At 41.7% G+C, this 16463-nt stretch overlaps 2 protein-coding genes across 3 annotated transcripts in view; one reads left to right on the top strand and one right to left on the bottom strand.

The window, feature by feature from the left end:
* The window catches only part of LOC109882471 (caspase recruitment domain-containing protein 11-like), a 64434-nt gene extending 55270 nt beyond the window's left edge, over positions 1 to 9164 (bottom strand). For both annotated transcript variants that reach the window (XR_004206845.1, XM_031814203.1), the window contains exon 1: positions 9050 to 9164. The gene's annotated coding sequence lies outside the window, so the exon portion shown is untranslated. The remainder of the gene's footprint in view (positions 1 to 9049) is intronic.
* Positions 9165 to 15108: 5944 nt separating this feature from the next.
* The window catches only part of LOC109882469 (AP-5 complex subunit zeta-1), a 42469-nt gene continuing 41114 nt past the window's right edge, over positions 15109 to 16463 (top strand). The window contains exon 1 of the mRNA XM_031814078.1: positions 15109 to 15283. Coding sequence (XP_031669938.1) covers positions 15243 to 15283 — 41 coding nt within the window. The 5' untranslated portion in view covers positions 15109 to 15242. The remainder of the gene's footprint in view (positions 15284 to 16463) is intronic.

Raw genomic sequence — 16463 nt, 5'->3', positions numbered from 1 at the left:
AGGGATGTGTGTGCTTTGGGGACTTAATAGAATGTGACTTATACCTGTACCCCCCCACCTGACCTCTGCCTGTCTCTGACCCTGAGCCAGCCTGCCGTCCTGTACCTTGGTCTCTGGATTACAGACCTCTGCCTGTCTCTGACCATGAGCCAGCCTGCCATCCTGTACCTTGGTCTCTGGATTACAGACCTCTGCCTGTCTCTGACCCTGAGCCTGCCGTCCTGTACCTTGGTCTCTACTCTGGATTACAGACCTCTGCCTGTCTCTGACCCTGAGCCAGCCTGCCGTCCTGTACCTTGGTCTCTACTCTGAATTACAGACCTCTGCCTGTCTCTGACCCTGAGCCAGCCTGCCGTCCTGTACCTTGGTCTCTACTCTGGATTACAGACCTCTGCCTGTCTCTGACCCTGAGCCAGCCTACCGTCCTGTACCTTGGTCTCTACTCTGAATTACAGACCTCTGCCTGTCTCTGACCCTGAGCCAGCCTGCCGTCCTGTACCTTGGTCTCTACTCTGAATTACAGACCTCTGCCTGTCTCTGACCCTGAGCCTGCCGTCCTGTACCTTGGTCTCTACTCTGGATTACAGACCTCTGCCTGTCTCTGACACTGAGCCAGCCTGCCGTCCTGTACCTTGGTCTCTACTCTGGATTACAGACCTCTGCCTGTCTCTGACCATGAGCCAGCCTGCCGTCCTGTACCTTGGTCTCTGGATTACAGACCTCTGCCTGTCTCTGACCCTGAGCCTGCCGTCCTGTACCTTGGTCTCTACTCTGGATTACAGACCTCTGCCTGTCTCTGACCCTGAGCCAGCCTGCCGTCCTGTACCTTGGTCTCTACTCTGAATTACAGACCTCTGCCTGTCTCTGACACTGAGCCAGCCTGCCGTCCTGTACCTTGGTCTCTACTCTGAATTACAGACATTGCCTGTCTCTGACCCTGAGCCAGCCTGCCGTCCTGTACCTTGGTCTCTACTCTGAATTACAGACCTCTGCCTGTCTCTGACACTGAGCCAGCCTGCCGTCCTGTACCTTGGTCTCTGGATTACAGACCTCTGCCTGTCTCTGACCCTGAGCCTGCCGTCCTGTACCTTGGTCTCTGGATTACAGACCTCTGCCTGTCTCTGACCCTGAGCCAGCCTGCCGTCCTGTACCTTGGTCTCTACTCTGGATTAGAGACCTCTGCCTGTCTCTGACCCTGAGCCAGCCTGCCGTCCTGTACCTTGGTCTCTACTCTGAATTACAGACCTCTGCCTGTCTCTGACACTGAGCCAGCCTGCCGTCCTGTACCTTGGTCTCTGGATTACAGACCTCTGCCTGTCTCTGACCCTGAGCCTGCCGTCCTGTACCTTGGTCTCTGGATTACAGACCTCTGCCTGTCTCTGACCCTGAGCCTGCCGTCCTGTACCTTGGTCTCTACTCTGGATTACAGTCCTGACAGTCTGCACTTGGGTCTTACCTTGATTCCTGATTTTGTTTTAAGTCTTTGTAACCTATATAGAGTCAAAGTCCTGAGTGTGGAAACAAACAGAGTCTGTCGCATGGTTGGGTCAACAAGAAAGTTCATAGTCAACAAAGCAGGAGTCATGAGGCAAATAGCAAAATGCACAAGGAAAAAAATATAACGACTTGGGGCCGTTGTCAGTTCAGAGTCACTCAACAGTGTCTGTGTGCTGGAGGAGAGCGATAGCACTGTCAACTGTGGGGAACTTATATAGACAGGCGTGTGCCTTTCCAAATCAGTTGAATTTACCACAGGTGGACTCCAATCAACTTGTAGAAACATCTCACGGATGAGCCAAGGTCTGAATACTTATGTAAATAAGGTATTTCGTTTTTTTGTTTTAATAAAAATGTCTAAAAACCTGTTTTCACTTCTTCATTATGGGGTATTGTGTGTAGATTGATGACATTTGTATTCATTTAAGCAAACTAATGGCATGTCATTTTCACATAATCAATCTATGTACACAAATCAAAGAGATGATTACCTCCCAGTAGATCGTACTGGTTTTACAAATTTACAAAACTTTAAATAACTTTATGAATCTCTTGATAACGTGTCAACAGTAACAGAACTCAGAGCCCGCGTAGATTCACAATCTGCAAGTGTATTTTGAGTGTGTGGTGTGTGTGTGTGTGTGTGTGTGTGTGTGTGTGTGTGTGTGTGTGTGTGTGTGTGTGTGTGTGTGTGTGTGTGTGTGTGTGTGTGTGTGTGTGTGTGTGTGTGTGTGTGTGTGCTCCATGAGCATGATAAAAGCTCTATTGTTCAGTGAAGCCTGGAGGAATATGATATCTGGGTTAAACTGGAAGAGAAGAGAAGAGAAGAGAGAGAGAGAGAGAGAGAGAGAGAGACCAGTTTACAGCATGGCTATGTAAGCACCATCTTAGAAGGGAGGAGAAGAGGAGAAGAGAGAGAGACAGAGACAGAGAGTACTGTACTCCACTCAGCTAATACTGTACTCCACTCAGCTAGTACTGTACTCCACTCAGCTAGTACTGTACTCCACTCAGCTAATACTGTACTCCACTCAGCTAGTACTGTACTCCACTCAGCTAGTACTGTACTCCACTCAGCTAATACTGTACTCCACTCAGCTAATACTGTACTCCACTCAGCTAGTACTGTACTCCACTCAGCTAATACTGTACTCCACTCAGCTAGTACTGTACTCCACTCAGCTAGTACTGTACTCCACTCAGCTAGTACTGTACTCCACTCAGCTAGTACTGTACTCCGTCCAGCTAGTAATGTACTCCACTCAGCTAGTACTGTACTCCACTCAGCTAGTACTGTACTCCACTCAGCTAGTACTGTACTCTACTCAGCTAATACTGTACTCCACTCAGCTAGTACTGTACTCCGTCCAGCTAGTAATGTACTCCACTCAGCTAGTACTGTACTCTACTCAGCTAATATTGTACTCCACTCAGCTAGTACTGTACTCCACTCAGCTAATACTGTACTCCACTCAGCTAGTAATGTACTCCACTCAGCTAGTACTGTACTCCACTCAGCTAGTACTGTGTTGGAGTGGAGACACAACACATCCCTGAGGAGAGACTGTGGTGGTGGTGGAGTGGAGACACAACACATCCCTGAGGAGAGACTGTGTTGGTGGTGGAGTGGAGACAAAACACATCCCTGAGGAGAGACTGTGTTGGTGGTGGAGTGGGGGACAAAACACATCCCTGTGTTGGTGGTGGAGTGGAGACACAACACATCCCTGAGGAGAGACTGTGTTGGTGGTGCGTATGTCCGACACGTGGGGACCTATTTTGACCCACTTTGACCGTTGGCTCAGAAAGTCCAACTGCCACAAAACCAGCCCCCCATCTAAGGAGAAGTCCCGAATGAGTCTCTGAGCCAGAATGTAAGGCTACTGTACTATACTGACTGTATGTACTATATACTTACTGTACTATACTGTACTATACTGGCGTTATATACTATATACTTACTGTACTATACAATACTGTACTGTACTGGCTGTATGTACTATAAACTTACTATACTATACTATACTGTACTATACTGACTCTATATACTATATACTTACTGTACTGTACTATACTGGCTGTATATACTATATACTATACCACACTATACTGACTGTATATACTATATACTTACTGTACTGTACTATACTGGCTGTATATACTATATACTATACCACACTATACTGACTGTATGCACTATCTACGTACTGTACTGTACTATACTGGCTGTATATACTATATACTATACCACACTATACTGACTGTATGTACTATATACTTACTGTATTGTACTATACTGACTGTATGTACTATCTACGTACTGTACTGTACTATACTGACTGTATGTACTATATACTTACTGTACTGTACTATACTTGCTGTATATACTATATACTTACTGTACTGTACTATACTGACTGTATATACTATACACTTACTGTACTGTAGTATACTTGCTGTATATACTATATACTTACTGTACTGTACTATACTATACTGACTGTATGTACTATATACTTCCTGTACTGTACTATACTGACTGTATGTACTCTATACTTACTGCACTATACTATACTATACTATACTATACTGACTGTATGTACTATATACTCCCTGTACTGTACTATACTATACTGACGGTATGTACTATATACTTCCTGTACTGTACTATACTGTACTATACTGATTGTATGTACTATATACTTCCCGTAGTATACTATACTATACTGACTGTATGCACCATATACTTCCTGTACTATCCTATACTATACTGACTGTATTTACTATATACTTCCTGTACTGTACTATACTGTACTGACTGTATGTACTATATACATACTGTACTGTACTATACTGACTGTATGTACTGTATACTTCCTGTACTATACTATACTGACTGTATGTACTCTATACTTACTGTACTATACTATACTACACTGTACTATACTGACTGTATGTACCATATACTTACTGCACTATACTATACTGACTGTATGTACTATATACTTCCTGTACTGTACTATACTGACTGTATGCACTATATACTTCCTGTACTGTACTATACTGACTGTATGTACTATATACTTCCTGTATTGTACTATACTGACTGTATGTACTATATACTTCCTGTACTGTACTATACTGACTGTATGTACTATATACTTCCTGTACTGTACTATACTGACTGTATGTACTATATACTTCCTGTATTGTACTATACTGACTGTATGTACTATATACTTCCTGTACTGTACTATACTGACTGTATGTACTATATACTTCCTGTATTGTACTATACTGACTGTATGCACTATATACTTCCTGTACTGTACTATACTGACTGTATGTACTATATACTTCCTGTATTGTACTATACTGACTGTATGTACTATATACTTCCTGTACTGTACTATACTGACTGTATGTACTATATACTTCCTGTACTGTACTATACTGACTGTATGTACTATATACTTACTGTGCTGTACTATACTGTACTATACTGACTGTATGTACTATATACTTCCTGTACTGTACTATATACTTCCTGTACTGTACTATACTGACTGTATGTACTATATACTTCCTGTACTGTACTATACTGACTGTATGTACTATATACTTACTGTGCTGTACTATACTGTACTATACTGACGGTATGTACTATATACTTACTGTACTCTACTGTACTATACTGACTGTATGTACTATATACTTCCTGTACTGTAATATACTGACTGTATGTACTATATACTTCCTGTACTGTACTATACTGACTGTATGTACTATATACTTCCTGTACTGTACTACACTGACTGTATGTACTATATACTTCCTTTACTGTACTACACTGACTGTATGTACTATATACTTCCTGTACTATATTGTACTATACTGACTGTATGTACTATATACTTACTGCACTATACTATACTATACTATACTGACTGTATGTACTATATACTTCCTGTACTATACTATACTGTACTATACTGATTGTATGTACTATATACTTACTGCACTATACTATACTATACTATACTGACTGTATGTACTATATACTTCCTGTACTGTACTATACTGATTGTATGTACTATATACTTCCCTTACTATACTATACTATACTGACTGTATGCAATATATACTTCCTGTACTATACTATACTATACTGACTGTATCCACCGTATACTTCCTGTACTATACTATACTATACTGACTGTATGTACTATATACTTCCTGTACTGTACTATACTGACTGTATGCACTATATACTTCCTGTACTGTACTATACTGACTGTATGTACTATATACTTACTGTACTGTACTATACTGACTGTATGCACTATATACTTCCTGTACTATATACTGACTGTATGTACTATATACTTCCTGTACTGTACTATATACTGACGGTATGTACTATATACTTACTGTACTCTACTGTACTATACTGACTGTATGTACTATATACTTCCTGTACTGTAATATACTGACTGTATGTACTATATACTTCCTGTACTGTACTATACTGACTGTATGTACTATATACTTCCTGTACTGTACTACACTGACTGTATGTACTATATACTTCCTTTACTGTACTACACTGACTGTATGTACTATATACTTCCTGTACTATATTGTACTATACTGACTGTATGTACTATATACTTACTGCACTATACTATACTATACTACTATACTATACTATACTATACTATACTGACTGTATGTACTATATACTTCCTGTACTATACTATACTGTACTATACTGATTGTATGTACTATATACTTACTGCACTATACTATACTATACTATACTGACTGTATGTACTATATACTTCCTGTACTGTACTATACTGTACTATACTGATTGTATGTACTATATACTTCCCTTACTATACTATACTATACTGACTGTATGCAATATATACTTCCTGTACTATACTATACTATACTGACTGTATCCACCGTATACTTCCTGTACTATACTATACTATACTGACTGTATGTACTATATACTTCCTGTACTGTACTATACTGACTGTATGCACTATATACTTCCTGTACTGTACTATACTGACTGTATGTACTATATACTTACTGTACTGTACTATACTGACTGTATGCACTATATACTTCCTGTACTATATACTGACTGTATGTACTATATACTTCCTGTACTGTACTATATACTGACGGTATGTACTATATACTTACTGTACTCTACTGTACTATACTGACTGTATGTACTATATACTTCCTGTACTGTAATATACTGACTGTATGCACTATATACTTCCTGTACTGTACTATACTGACTGTATGTACTATATACTTACTGTACTGTACTATACTGACTGTATGCACTATATACTTCCTGTACTATATACTGACTGTATGTACTATATGCTTCCTGTACTGTACTATATACTGACTGTATGTACTATATACTTCCTGTACTATACTATACTGACTGTATATACTATATACTTCCTGTACTATACTATACTGACTGTATGCACTATATACTTCCTGTACTGTACTATACTGACTGTATGTACTATATACTTCCTGTACTATATACTGACTGTATGTACTATATACTTCCTGTACTGTACTATACTGACTGTATGTACTCTATACTTCCTGTACTGTACTACACTGACTGTAGGTACTATATACTTCCTGTACTATACTTTACTATACTGACTGTATGTACTATATACTTCCTGTACTGTACTATACTGACTGTATGTACTCTATACTTCCTGTACTGTACTATACTGACTGTATGTACTATATACTTCCTTTACTGTACTACACTGACTGTATGTAATATATACTTACTGCACTATACGATACTATACTGACTGTATGTACTATATACTCCCTGTACTGTACTATACTATACTGACTGTATGTACTATATACTTCCTGTACTGTACTATACTGTACTATACTGATTGTATGTACTATATACTTCCCATACTATACTATACTATACTGACTGTATGCAATATATACCCCCTGTACTATACTATACTGACTGTATGTACTATATACTTCCTGTACTGTACTATACTGTACTGTATGTATGTACTATATACGTACTATACTGTACTATACTGACTGTATGTACTGTATACTTCCTGTACTATACTATACTGACTGTATGTACTATATACTTCTTGTACTATACTATACTACACTGTACTATACGGACTGTATGTACCATATACTTACTGCACTATACTATACTGACTGTATGTACTATTTACTTCCTGTACTGTACTATACTGACTGTATGCACTATATACTTCCTGTACTGTACTATACTGACTGTATGTACTATATACTTCCTGTATTGTACTATACTGTACTGTATGCACTATATACTTCCTATACTATACTATACTGACTGTATGTACTATATACTTCCTATACTATACTATACTGACTGTATGTACTATATACATCCTGTATTGTACTATACTGACTGTATGCACTATATACTTCCTATACTATACTATACTGACTGTATGTACTATATACTTCCTGTACTGTACTATACTGACTGTATGTACTATATACTTCCTATACTGTACTATACTGACTGAATGTACTATATACTTACTGTGCTGTACTATACTGTACTACACTGACTGTATGTACTATATACTTCCTTTACTGTACTACACTGACTGTATGTACTACATACTTCCTGTACTATATTGTACTATACTGACTGTATGTACAATATACTTACTGCACTATACTATATGATACTATATTATACTATACTGACTGTATGTACTATATACTTCCTGTACTGTACTATACTGTACTATACTGATTGTATGTACTATATACTTCCCGTACTATACTATACTATACTGACTGTATCCACCATATACTTCCTGTACTATACTATATTATACTGACTGTATGCACTATATACTTCCTGTACTGTACTATACTGACTTTATGTACTATATACTTACTGTACTGTACTATACTGACTGTATGCACTATATACTTCCTGTACTATACTATACTGTACTATACTGATTGTATGTACTATATACTTCCCGTACTATACTATACTATACTGACTGTATCCACCATATACTTCCTGTACTGTACTATATACTGACTGTATGCACTATATACTTCCTGTACTGTACTATACTGACTGTATGTACTATATACTTCCTGTACTATATACTGACTGTATGTACTATATACTTCCTGCACTGTACTATACTGACTGTATGTACTCTATAGTTCCTGTACTATACTTTACTATACTGACTGTATGTACTATATACTGTTTCTCTCCTCCATTTCTCTCTCTCTACGGCAGATTGGCATTCACTCTATCTTTCTGTTTCCCTGTAGTCTCTGTTTCTCTCCCCCAGTTCTCTCCTCTCCATCGTTTTGGTTTAAACTGAGACACATCACCATTTGATAATTAAACTATTTAAATCTTTACATCTTCACCCAGCTGTTGCTTAGCAGTTGAAAACATAAATGAATGAAAGTTATTTACCTGACAAAGACGACGAACTGACAGTAGAGTCGCTGACACCCAGGCATCTAATGCTGCTCTGAGAGAGAGAGAGAGAGAGGAGAGAGAGAGAGAGAGAGAGAGGAGAGAGAGAAGAGAGAGAGAGAGAGAGAGAGAGAGAGAGAGAGAGAGAGAGAGAGAGAGAGAGAGAGAGAGAGAGAGAGAGAGAGAGAGAGAGAGATGAGAGAGAGAGAGAGAGAGAGAGAGGAGAGAGAGAGAGAGAGAGAGAGAGAGAGAGAGAGATTTACTCCATTCTAAACAAAACTGATGTTTTATCTGAGGACAGATCAGCTGGACTGAGAAAGTAAATTTATACTACCAAAATGTCACCTGCCACACACACACAGAAAGAGCGGGGGCGGGTGAGGGTGAAAATAACAAGCTGCAATCGTGCTGAGCAGTGGGGTGTGAAAGAGCCAATAACGCCCCCTTGAATTGAAATTGAGATATATATATATAGAGAGAGAGAGACAGAGAGAGAGAGAGAGAGAGAGAGAGAGGGGAGAGAGAGAGAGAGAGAGAGGAGAGAGAGAGAGAGACAGAGAGAGAGAGACAGAGAGACAAGAGAGAGAGGACAGAGAAGAGAGAGAGACAGAGAGAGAGAAACAGAGAGAGAGAGACAGAGAGCGAGAGAGAGAGAGAGAGGAGAGAGAAGAGAGAGACACAGAGAGAGAGAGAGAGAGAGAGAAACAGAGAGAGAGAGAGAGAGACAGAGAGAGAGAGAGAGAGAGAGAGAGAGAGAGACAGAGAGAGAGAGAGAGAGAGAGAAACAGAGAGAGAGAGAGAGAGACAGAGAGAGAGAGAGAGAGAGACAGAGAGAGAGAGAGAGAGAGAGAGAGGCTCAGTGAGCACAGCCTTGCCATTGAGAAGGGTAGACACAGGAAAACCTGGCTCCCTGTAGAGGAAAGGCTGTGCAACTACTGCACAATAGCAGAACCTGAGACCGAGCTGCATTTCCTGACAAAATGTTTAAAAAATATAAAACAATTAGAGTGTCATTTTCCCAAATTTGAAACCCTTATTTAAGGTTTCAAAGACCTCTCTGATGAGGATAGGCTACCCGTCCTGTTGGGGGAGGACGCAGAGAGACCTCTCTGATGAGGATAGACTACCCGTCCTGTTGGGGGAGGGACAGGCTACCCGTCCTGTTGGGGGAGGACACAGAGAGACCTCTCTGATGAGGATAGGCTACCCGTCCTGTTGGGGGAGGACACAGAGAGACCTCTCTGATGAGGATAGGCTACCCGTCCTGTTGGGGGAGGACGCAGAGAGCTGTGGGTTGGCAGCCCACTACATTGAAGACCTCTCTGATGAGGATAGGCTACCCGTCCTGTTGGGGGAGGACGCAGAGAGCTGTGGGTTGGCAGCCCACTACATTGAAGACCTCTCTGATGAGAGTAGGCTACCCGTCCTGTTGGGGGAGGACGCAGAGAGCTGTGGGTTGGCAGCCCACTACATTGAAGACCTCTCTGATGAGAGTAGGCTACCCGTCCTGTTGGGGGAGGACGCAGAGAGCTGTGGGTTGGCAGCCCACTACATTGAAGACCTCTCTGATGAGAGTAGGCTACCCGTCCTGTTGGGGGAGGACGCAGAGAGCTGTGGGTTGGCAGCCCACTACATTGCTGCCTGCCATAAGATGAGGGACAATGTCTGACAGACCAATCAACCTGCACATGTCCTCTACTGTATGCTTATTGTTATTGTTCAATGTAGGGTTATTTTGACCCTTGGTTATTGTTGTTACTGTTGTCCCGTTGACAATTTGGATTCTCATTTTTATTTATTTTTATATTGTAAATATCCCAAATAAGCTTTGGCAATATGTACATTGTTACGTCATGTCAATAAAGCGAATTGAATTGAGCGAGAGACAGAGAGAGAGAGAGGGAGGGGGAGAGACAGAGAGAGAGAGAGGGAGGGGGAGAGACAGAGAGAGAGAGAGGGAGGGAGAGAGAATCAATTGTTCTTACATTTTATTTCCCATATTTGTCACCATTTCCATTTGACACAGTCTATACAATGGATCTGGAAGGGACCCGGCGGAGGTTTGTTTGCGTAGAACTCTACCTAGTTCCGTTTTGCATAGACTGTGAAGCCACTGTGGAGAGCCCATAGAGATAGATAGAGGACTCATCTTTGTATATGAGCCATTATAGAGCACTACAGTGGAGGTGTCAAAATTTACGAAACTCAGTGGAGGCACACTACACCCTGGCGTGACGTTGTGGTAACCATGGAGGCTCACCCTGTCCTGATGTTGTGATAACCATGGAGGCTCACCCTGTCCTGATGTTGTGATAACCATGGAGGCTCACCCTGTCCTGATGTTGTGATAACCATGGAGGCTCACCCTTGCCTGATGTTGTGGTAACCATGGAGGCTCACCCTGTCCTGATGTTGTGGTAACCATGGAGGCTCACCCTTGCCTGATGTTGTGATAACCATGGAAAGGTATTGATCCTGCAGATCATCTCTAGCTGACACCATTGTTAATCCTATAGAGCTCGGCATCTTGTAGTCCTCAAACCCAGAAAATGTATGATGAAAGAATATGGTTTGGGATAAATGTAAAAAATGGGACATCAGTAAATACGAATAACATTGTTAAATTAATAGTTGGTTTAGCCACAGAAAAAGTCAGCAACCTTCCCGGACATGCTGAGTGATGAGTTTGGATTGGTCTGCCATGTAACACCTTCTGTCTATTGGAGCTGGTCAGTATGTGCAGGGTAATCCTGTCTAACAAGGCTTTCTATTGGAGCTGGTCAGTATGTGCACGGTAATCCTGTCTAACAAGGCTTTCTATTGGAGCTGGTCAGTATGTGCACGGTAATCCTGTCTAACAAGGCTTTCTATTGGAGCTGGTCAGTATGTGCACGGTAATCCTGTCTAACAAGGCTTTCTATTGGAGCTGGTCAGTATGTGCACGGTAATCCTGTCTAACAAGGCTTTCTATTGGAGCTGGTCAGTATGTGCAGGGTAATCCTGTCTAACAAGGCTTTCTATTGGAGCTGGTCAGTATGTGCACGGTAATCCTGTCTAACAAGGCTTTCTATTGGAGCTGGTCAGTATGTGCACGGTAATCCTGTCTAACAATGCTTTCTATTGGAGCTGGTCAGTATGTGCAGGGTAATCCTGTCTAACAAGGCTTTCTATTGGAGCTGGTCAGTATGTGCAGGGTAATCCTGTCTAACACGGCTTTGTTTTACTTCTTAGGGCCAGGCCCCTTTTTCTCAGTTTCCGCCTCAATGACATGCCCAAAGTAAACTGCCTGTTACTCAGGTCCTGGAGCCATTCATATGGTACCATTGGAAAGAAAACACGTTGAAGTTTGTAGAAGCATTAGGATAATGTAGGAGAATATAATACAATAGATATGGTAGGAGAAAATCCAAAGCAAAACCAACCAGAATATATTTTTTTGAGAGACCATGCTCTTACAATGACAAGTATAAGGGCAAACTCAATTCTAGCTCCCAGGATGCAATTCCTATGGCTTCCACCGGGTGTCAGCAGTCTATGTTCAAGGTTTCAGGCCTGTAACTTCCAAAATGAATAAGAAATATCAGTTTTTGTACAGGGACACAGTCTTGGAAATTCGTGTTTGCATGCCAATGAAGACAGGACGCACCTGCTAAAATAGGTTTCCTATTGAACATACTTCTTTCCTTAAGAAATATTATAGTTTGAAGATTTAAAAAAATAAGTGAATATTTAATCGCAATTTGTGAATTTATGAAGCCTGTTCCGGTTGAAAAATATTTTGATGTGGGGCGCCGTCCTCAAACAATCGCATTGGCATGCTTTTCGCTGTAATAGCTACTGTAAATCGGACAGTGCAATTAGATTAACAAGAATTTAAGCTGTCAACCTATATAAAACACTTATATCTACCTAAAAGTTTAATATCCATCATTTGTATGATTATTTATTTGAATTGCACGTTTTATGGGATAGCTGGCAACTTGTAAACAATTACCCTTTCCTTTAAGTGACTACTATTTTAATAGCAATATTGACCATCCTACCGATCCTCGACTTCAGCGATGTCATTTACAAAATAGCCTCCAACACTCTACTCAGCAAATTGGATGCAGTCTATCACAGTGCCATCCGTTTTGTCACCAAAGCCCCATATACTACCCACAACTGTGACCTGTATGCTCTCGTCGGCTGGCCCTCGCTACATATTCGTCTCCATACCCACTGGCTCCAGGTCATCTATACATTTTTGCTAGGTAGAGCCCCTCAGCCCCCGTGGTCACCATAGCAACACCCATCCGTATCACGAGCTCCAGCAGGTATACCTCACCTGTCACCCCCAAAGCCAATTCCTCCTTTGGTCGCCTTTCCTTCCAGTTCACTGCTGACTGGAACGAATTGCAAAAATCACTGAAGTTGGAGACTTATATCTCCCTCACTTTAAGCACCAGCTGTCAGAGCAGCTTAAGAAACAGTGTTGCATCTTTTTTGGCATTGAATTCATGTAAGGAATCTGACATCAGTAGATGTATAATCAAGCACATTTATGAAGATTTTACACTATTATGGAGAGATGTACTGCTTGGATTCTTTACTGAGGATAGAAAGAAGTTGAAACTATTTTATGTAATTAATTTCATATTCACAAATGTACATTTACAAACAAAACATTTTATTACCTTGCAAAAATAAATTGAACATTATTTTAAGACAATTAAATAGCTGTTAGATGATAAATGTGTGTACGCCCCTTAGCCCCGCCCCTTAGCCCCGCCCCTTAGCCCCGCCCCCTTAGCCCCGCCCCTTAAGGTCATTGTGTAATGTGATATTGTACCCCTTAGCCCCGCCCCCAGCCCCGCCCCTTAAGGTCATTGTGTAATGTGATATTGTACCCCTTAGCCCTGCCCCCAGCCCCGCCCCTTAAGGTCATTGTGTAATGTGATATTGTACCCCTTAGCCCCGCCCCTTAGCCCCGCCCCTTAAGGTCATTGTGTAATGTGATATTGTACCCCTTAGCCCCGCCCCTTAGCCCCGCCCCTTAAGGTCATTGTGTAATGTGATATTGTACCCCTTAGCCCCGCCCCTTAGCCCCGCCCCTTAAGGTCATTGTGTAATGTGATATTGTACCCCTTAGCCCCGCCCCTTAGCCCCGCCCCCAGCCCCGCCCCTTAAGGTCATTGTGTAATGTGATATTGTACCCCTTAGCCCCGCCCCTTAGCCCCGCCGCTTAAGGTCATTGTGTAATGTGATATTGTACCCCTTAGCCCCGCCCCCAGCCCCTTAAGGTCATTGTGTAATGTGATATTGTACCCCTTAGCCCCGCCCCTTAGCCCCGCCCCTTAAGGTCATTGTGTAATGTGATATTGTACCCCTTAGCCCCGCCCCTTAGCCCCGCCCCTTGGCCCCGCCCCTTAAGGTCATTGTGTAATGTGATATTGTACCCCTTAGCCCCGCCCCTTAGCCCCGCCCCTTAAGGTCATTGTGTAATGTGATATTGTACCCCTTAGCCCCGCCCCCAGCCCCGCCCCTTAAGGTCATTGTGTAATGTGATATTGTACCCCTTAGCCCCGCCCCTTAGCCCCGCCCCTTAAGGTCATTGTGTAATGTGATATTGTACCCCTTAGCCCCGCCCCCAGCCCCGCCCCTTAAGGTCATTGTGTAATGTGATATTGTACCCCTTAGCCCCGCCCCCAGCCCCGCCCCTTAGCCCAAATATCCTTTGTATATTCTTTATATATACTTGTTTTCCCCATGTACTTTTTGTATTGATTTGGTGTTAATAAAATAATAATAATACAAAATAATATATCTATTTTTTGTCATTCGTTGGCAGCCATATTGGATTTTCTATAAGCTGATGTCCCTGGAACAGTGATCACCGTGAAGATGTCCGAGTGGCGCAGCGGTCTAAGCCACTGCATCTCAGTACAATAAGCATCACTACGGTCCCTGGCTGTATCACATCCGGCCATGATTGGGAGTCCCCATAGGGCATCGTCCGGTGTTGTCCGGGGTAGGCCGTCATTGTAAATAAGTATTTGTTCTGACTTGCCTGGTTAAAAAATAAAGCGTAATGAAATACGTCACGGTGTAAACGGGGCAGGCTCGCTGACAAACGCGGAACTAGTAGAGGATTCACGTGATTGTCAGTCGGACATATTTCCCCAGCGGACAACTTGTCTGAACTGCTACGATGTATTCAGCAGGAACAGAGAGTTTGATCAAACAAGCCAGGTAAGACCCGGCAGTTAGCGGTGTGCAGAACAGAGTCAAGCCGGGGAAAGGACACTGTTCTCCGCCTGCTTCTGTCCGTCGTACCCCGCTGCTGTCATGTTGTTTGGTGTTAACTTGCTCTTGTCACTGCGCAACTAACAAACCGAGTTGCAAGGTACACTGAACAAAAATATAAACGCAACCATTTCAAAGATTTTAGTGAGTTACTAGAAGATAATCAGTAAATTTAAGTAAAATATTTTAGGCCCTAATCAATAGATGTCACATGACTGAGAATACAGATACTTGAAAAAAGGGGTAGGGGCGTGGTTAAGAACCCGTCAGTATCTGTTGTGACCACAATTGTCCTCATGCAGCGCATCTCCTTCGTATGGAGTTGATCAGGCTGTTGATTGTGGAATGTTGTCCCACTCTTCAATATTACAGAAAACAAATACAATTAAAATGGCTGTTTATTTAATTGATTTATTTCACCTTTATTTAACCAGGTAGGTTAGTTGAGAACACCTTTATTTAACCAGGTAGGTTAGTTGAGAACACCTTTATTTAACCAGGTAGGCTAGTTGAGAACACCTTTATTTAACCAGGTAGGCTAGTTGAGAACACCTTTATTTAACCAGGTAGGCTAGTTGAGAACACCTTTATTTAACCAGGTAGGCTAGTTGAGAACACCTTTATTTAACCAGGTAGGTTAGTTGAGAACACCTTTATTTAACCAGGTAGGTTAGTTGAGAACACCTTTATTTAACCAGGTAGGCTAGTTGAGAACACCTTTATTTAACCAGGTAGGTTAGTTGAGAACACCTTTATTTAACCAGGTAGGCTAGTTGAGAACACCTTTATTTAACCAGGTAGGCTAGTTGAGAACACCTTTATTTAACCAGGTAGGTTAGTTGAGAACACCTTTATTTAACCAGGTAGGCTAGTTGAGAACACCTTTATTTAACCAGGTAGGCTAGTTGAGAACACCTTTATTTAACCAGGTAGGCTAGTTGAGAACACCTTTATTTAACCAGGTAGGCTAGTTGAGAACACCTTTATTTAACCAGGTAGGCTAGTTGAGAACACCTTTATTTAACCAGGTAGGCTAGTTGAGAACACCTTTATTTAACCAGGTAGGTTAGTTGAGAACACCTTTATTTAACCAGGTAGGTTAGTTGAGAACACCTTTATTTAACCA

The sequence above is a fragment of the Oncorhynchus kisutch genome, unplaced genomic scaffold (genome assembly GCF_002021735.2).
Source record: "Oncorhynchus kisutch isolate 150728-3 unplaced genomic scaffold, Okis_V2 Okis06b-Okis10b_hom, whole genome shotgun sequence".
Classification (NCBI taxonomy): Eukaryota; Metazoa; Chordata; class Actinopteri; order Salmoniformes; family Salmonidae; genus Oncorhynchus; species Oncorhynchus kisutch.
Note: the sequence above shows the minus strand (reverse complement) of the source record. Positions and strands in the feature narration are given on the sequence as shown.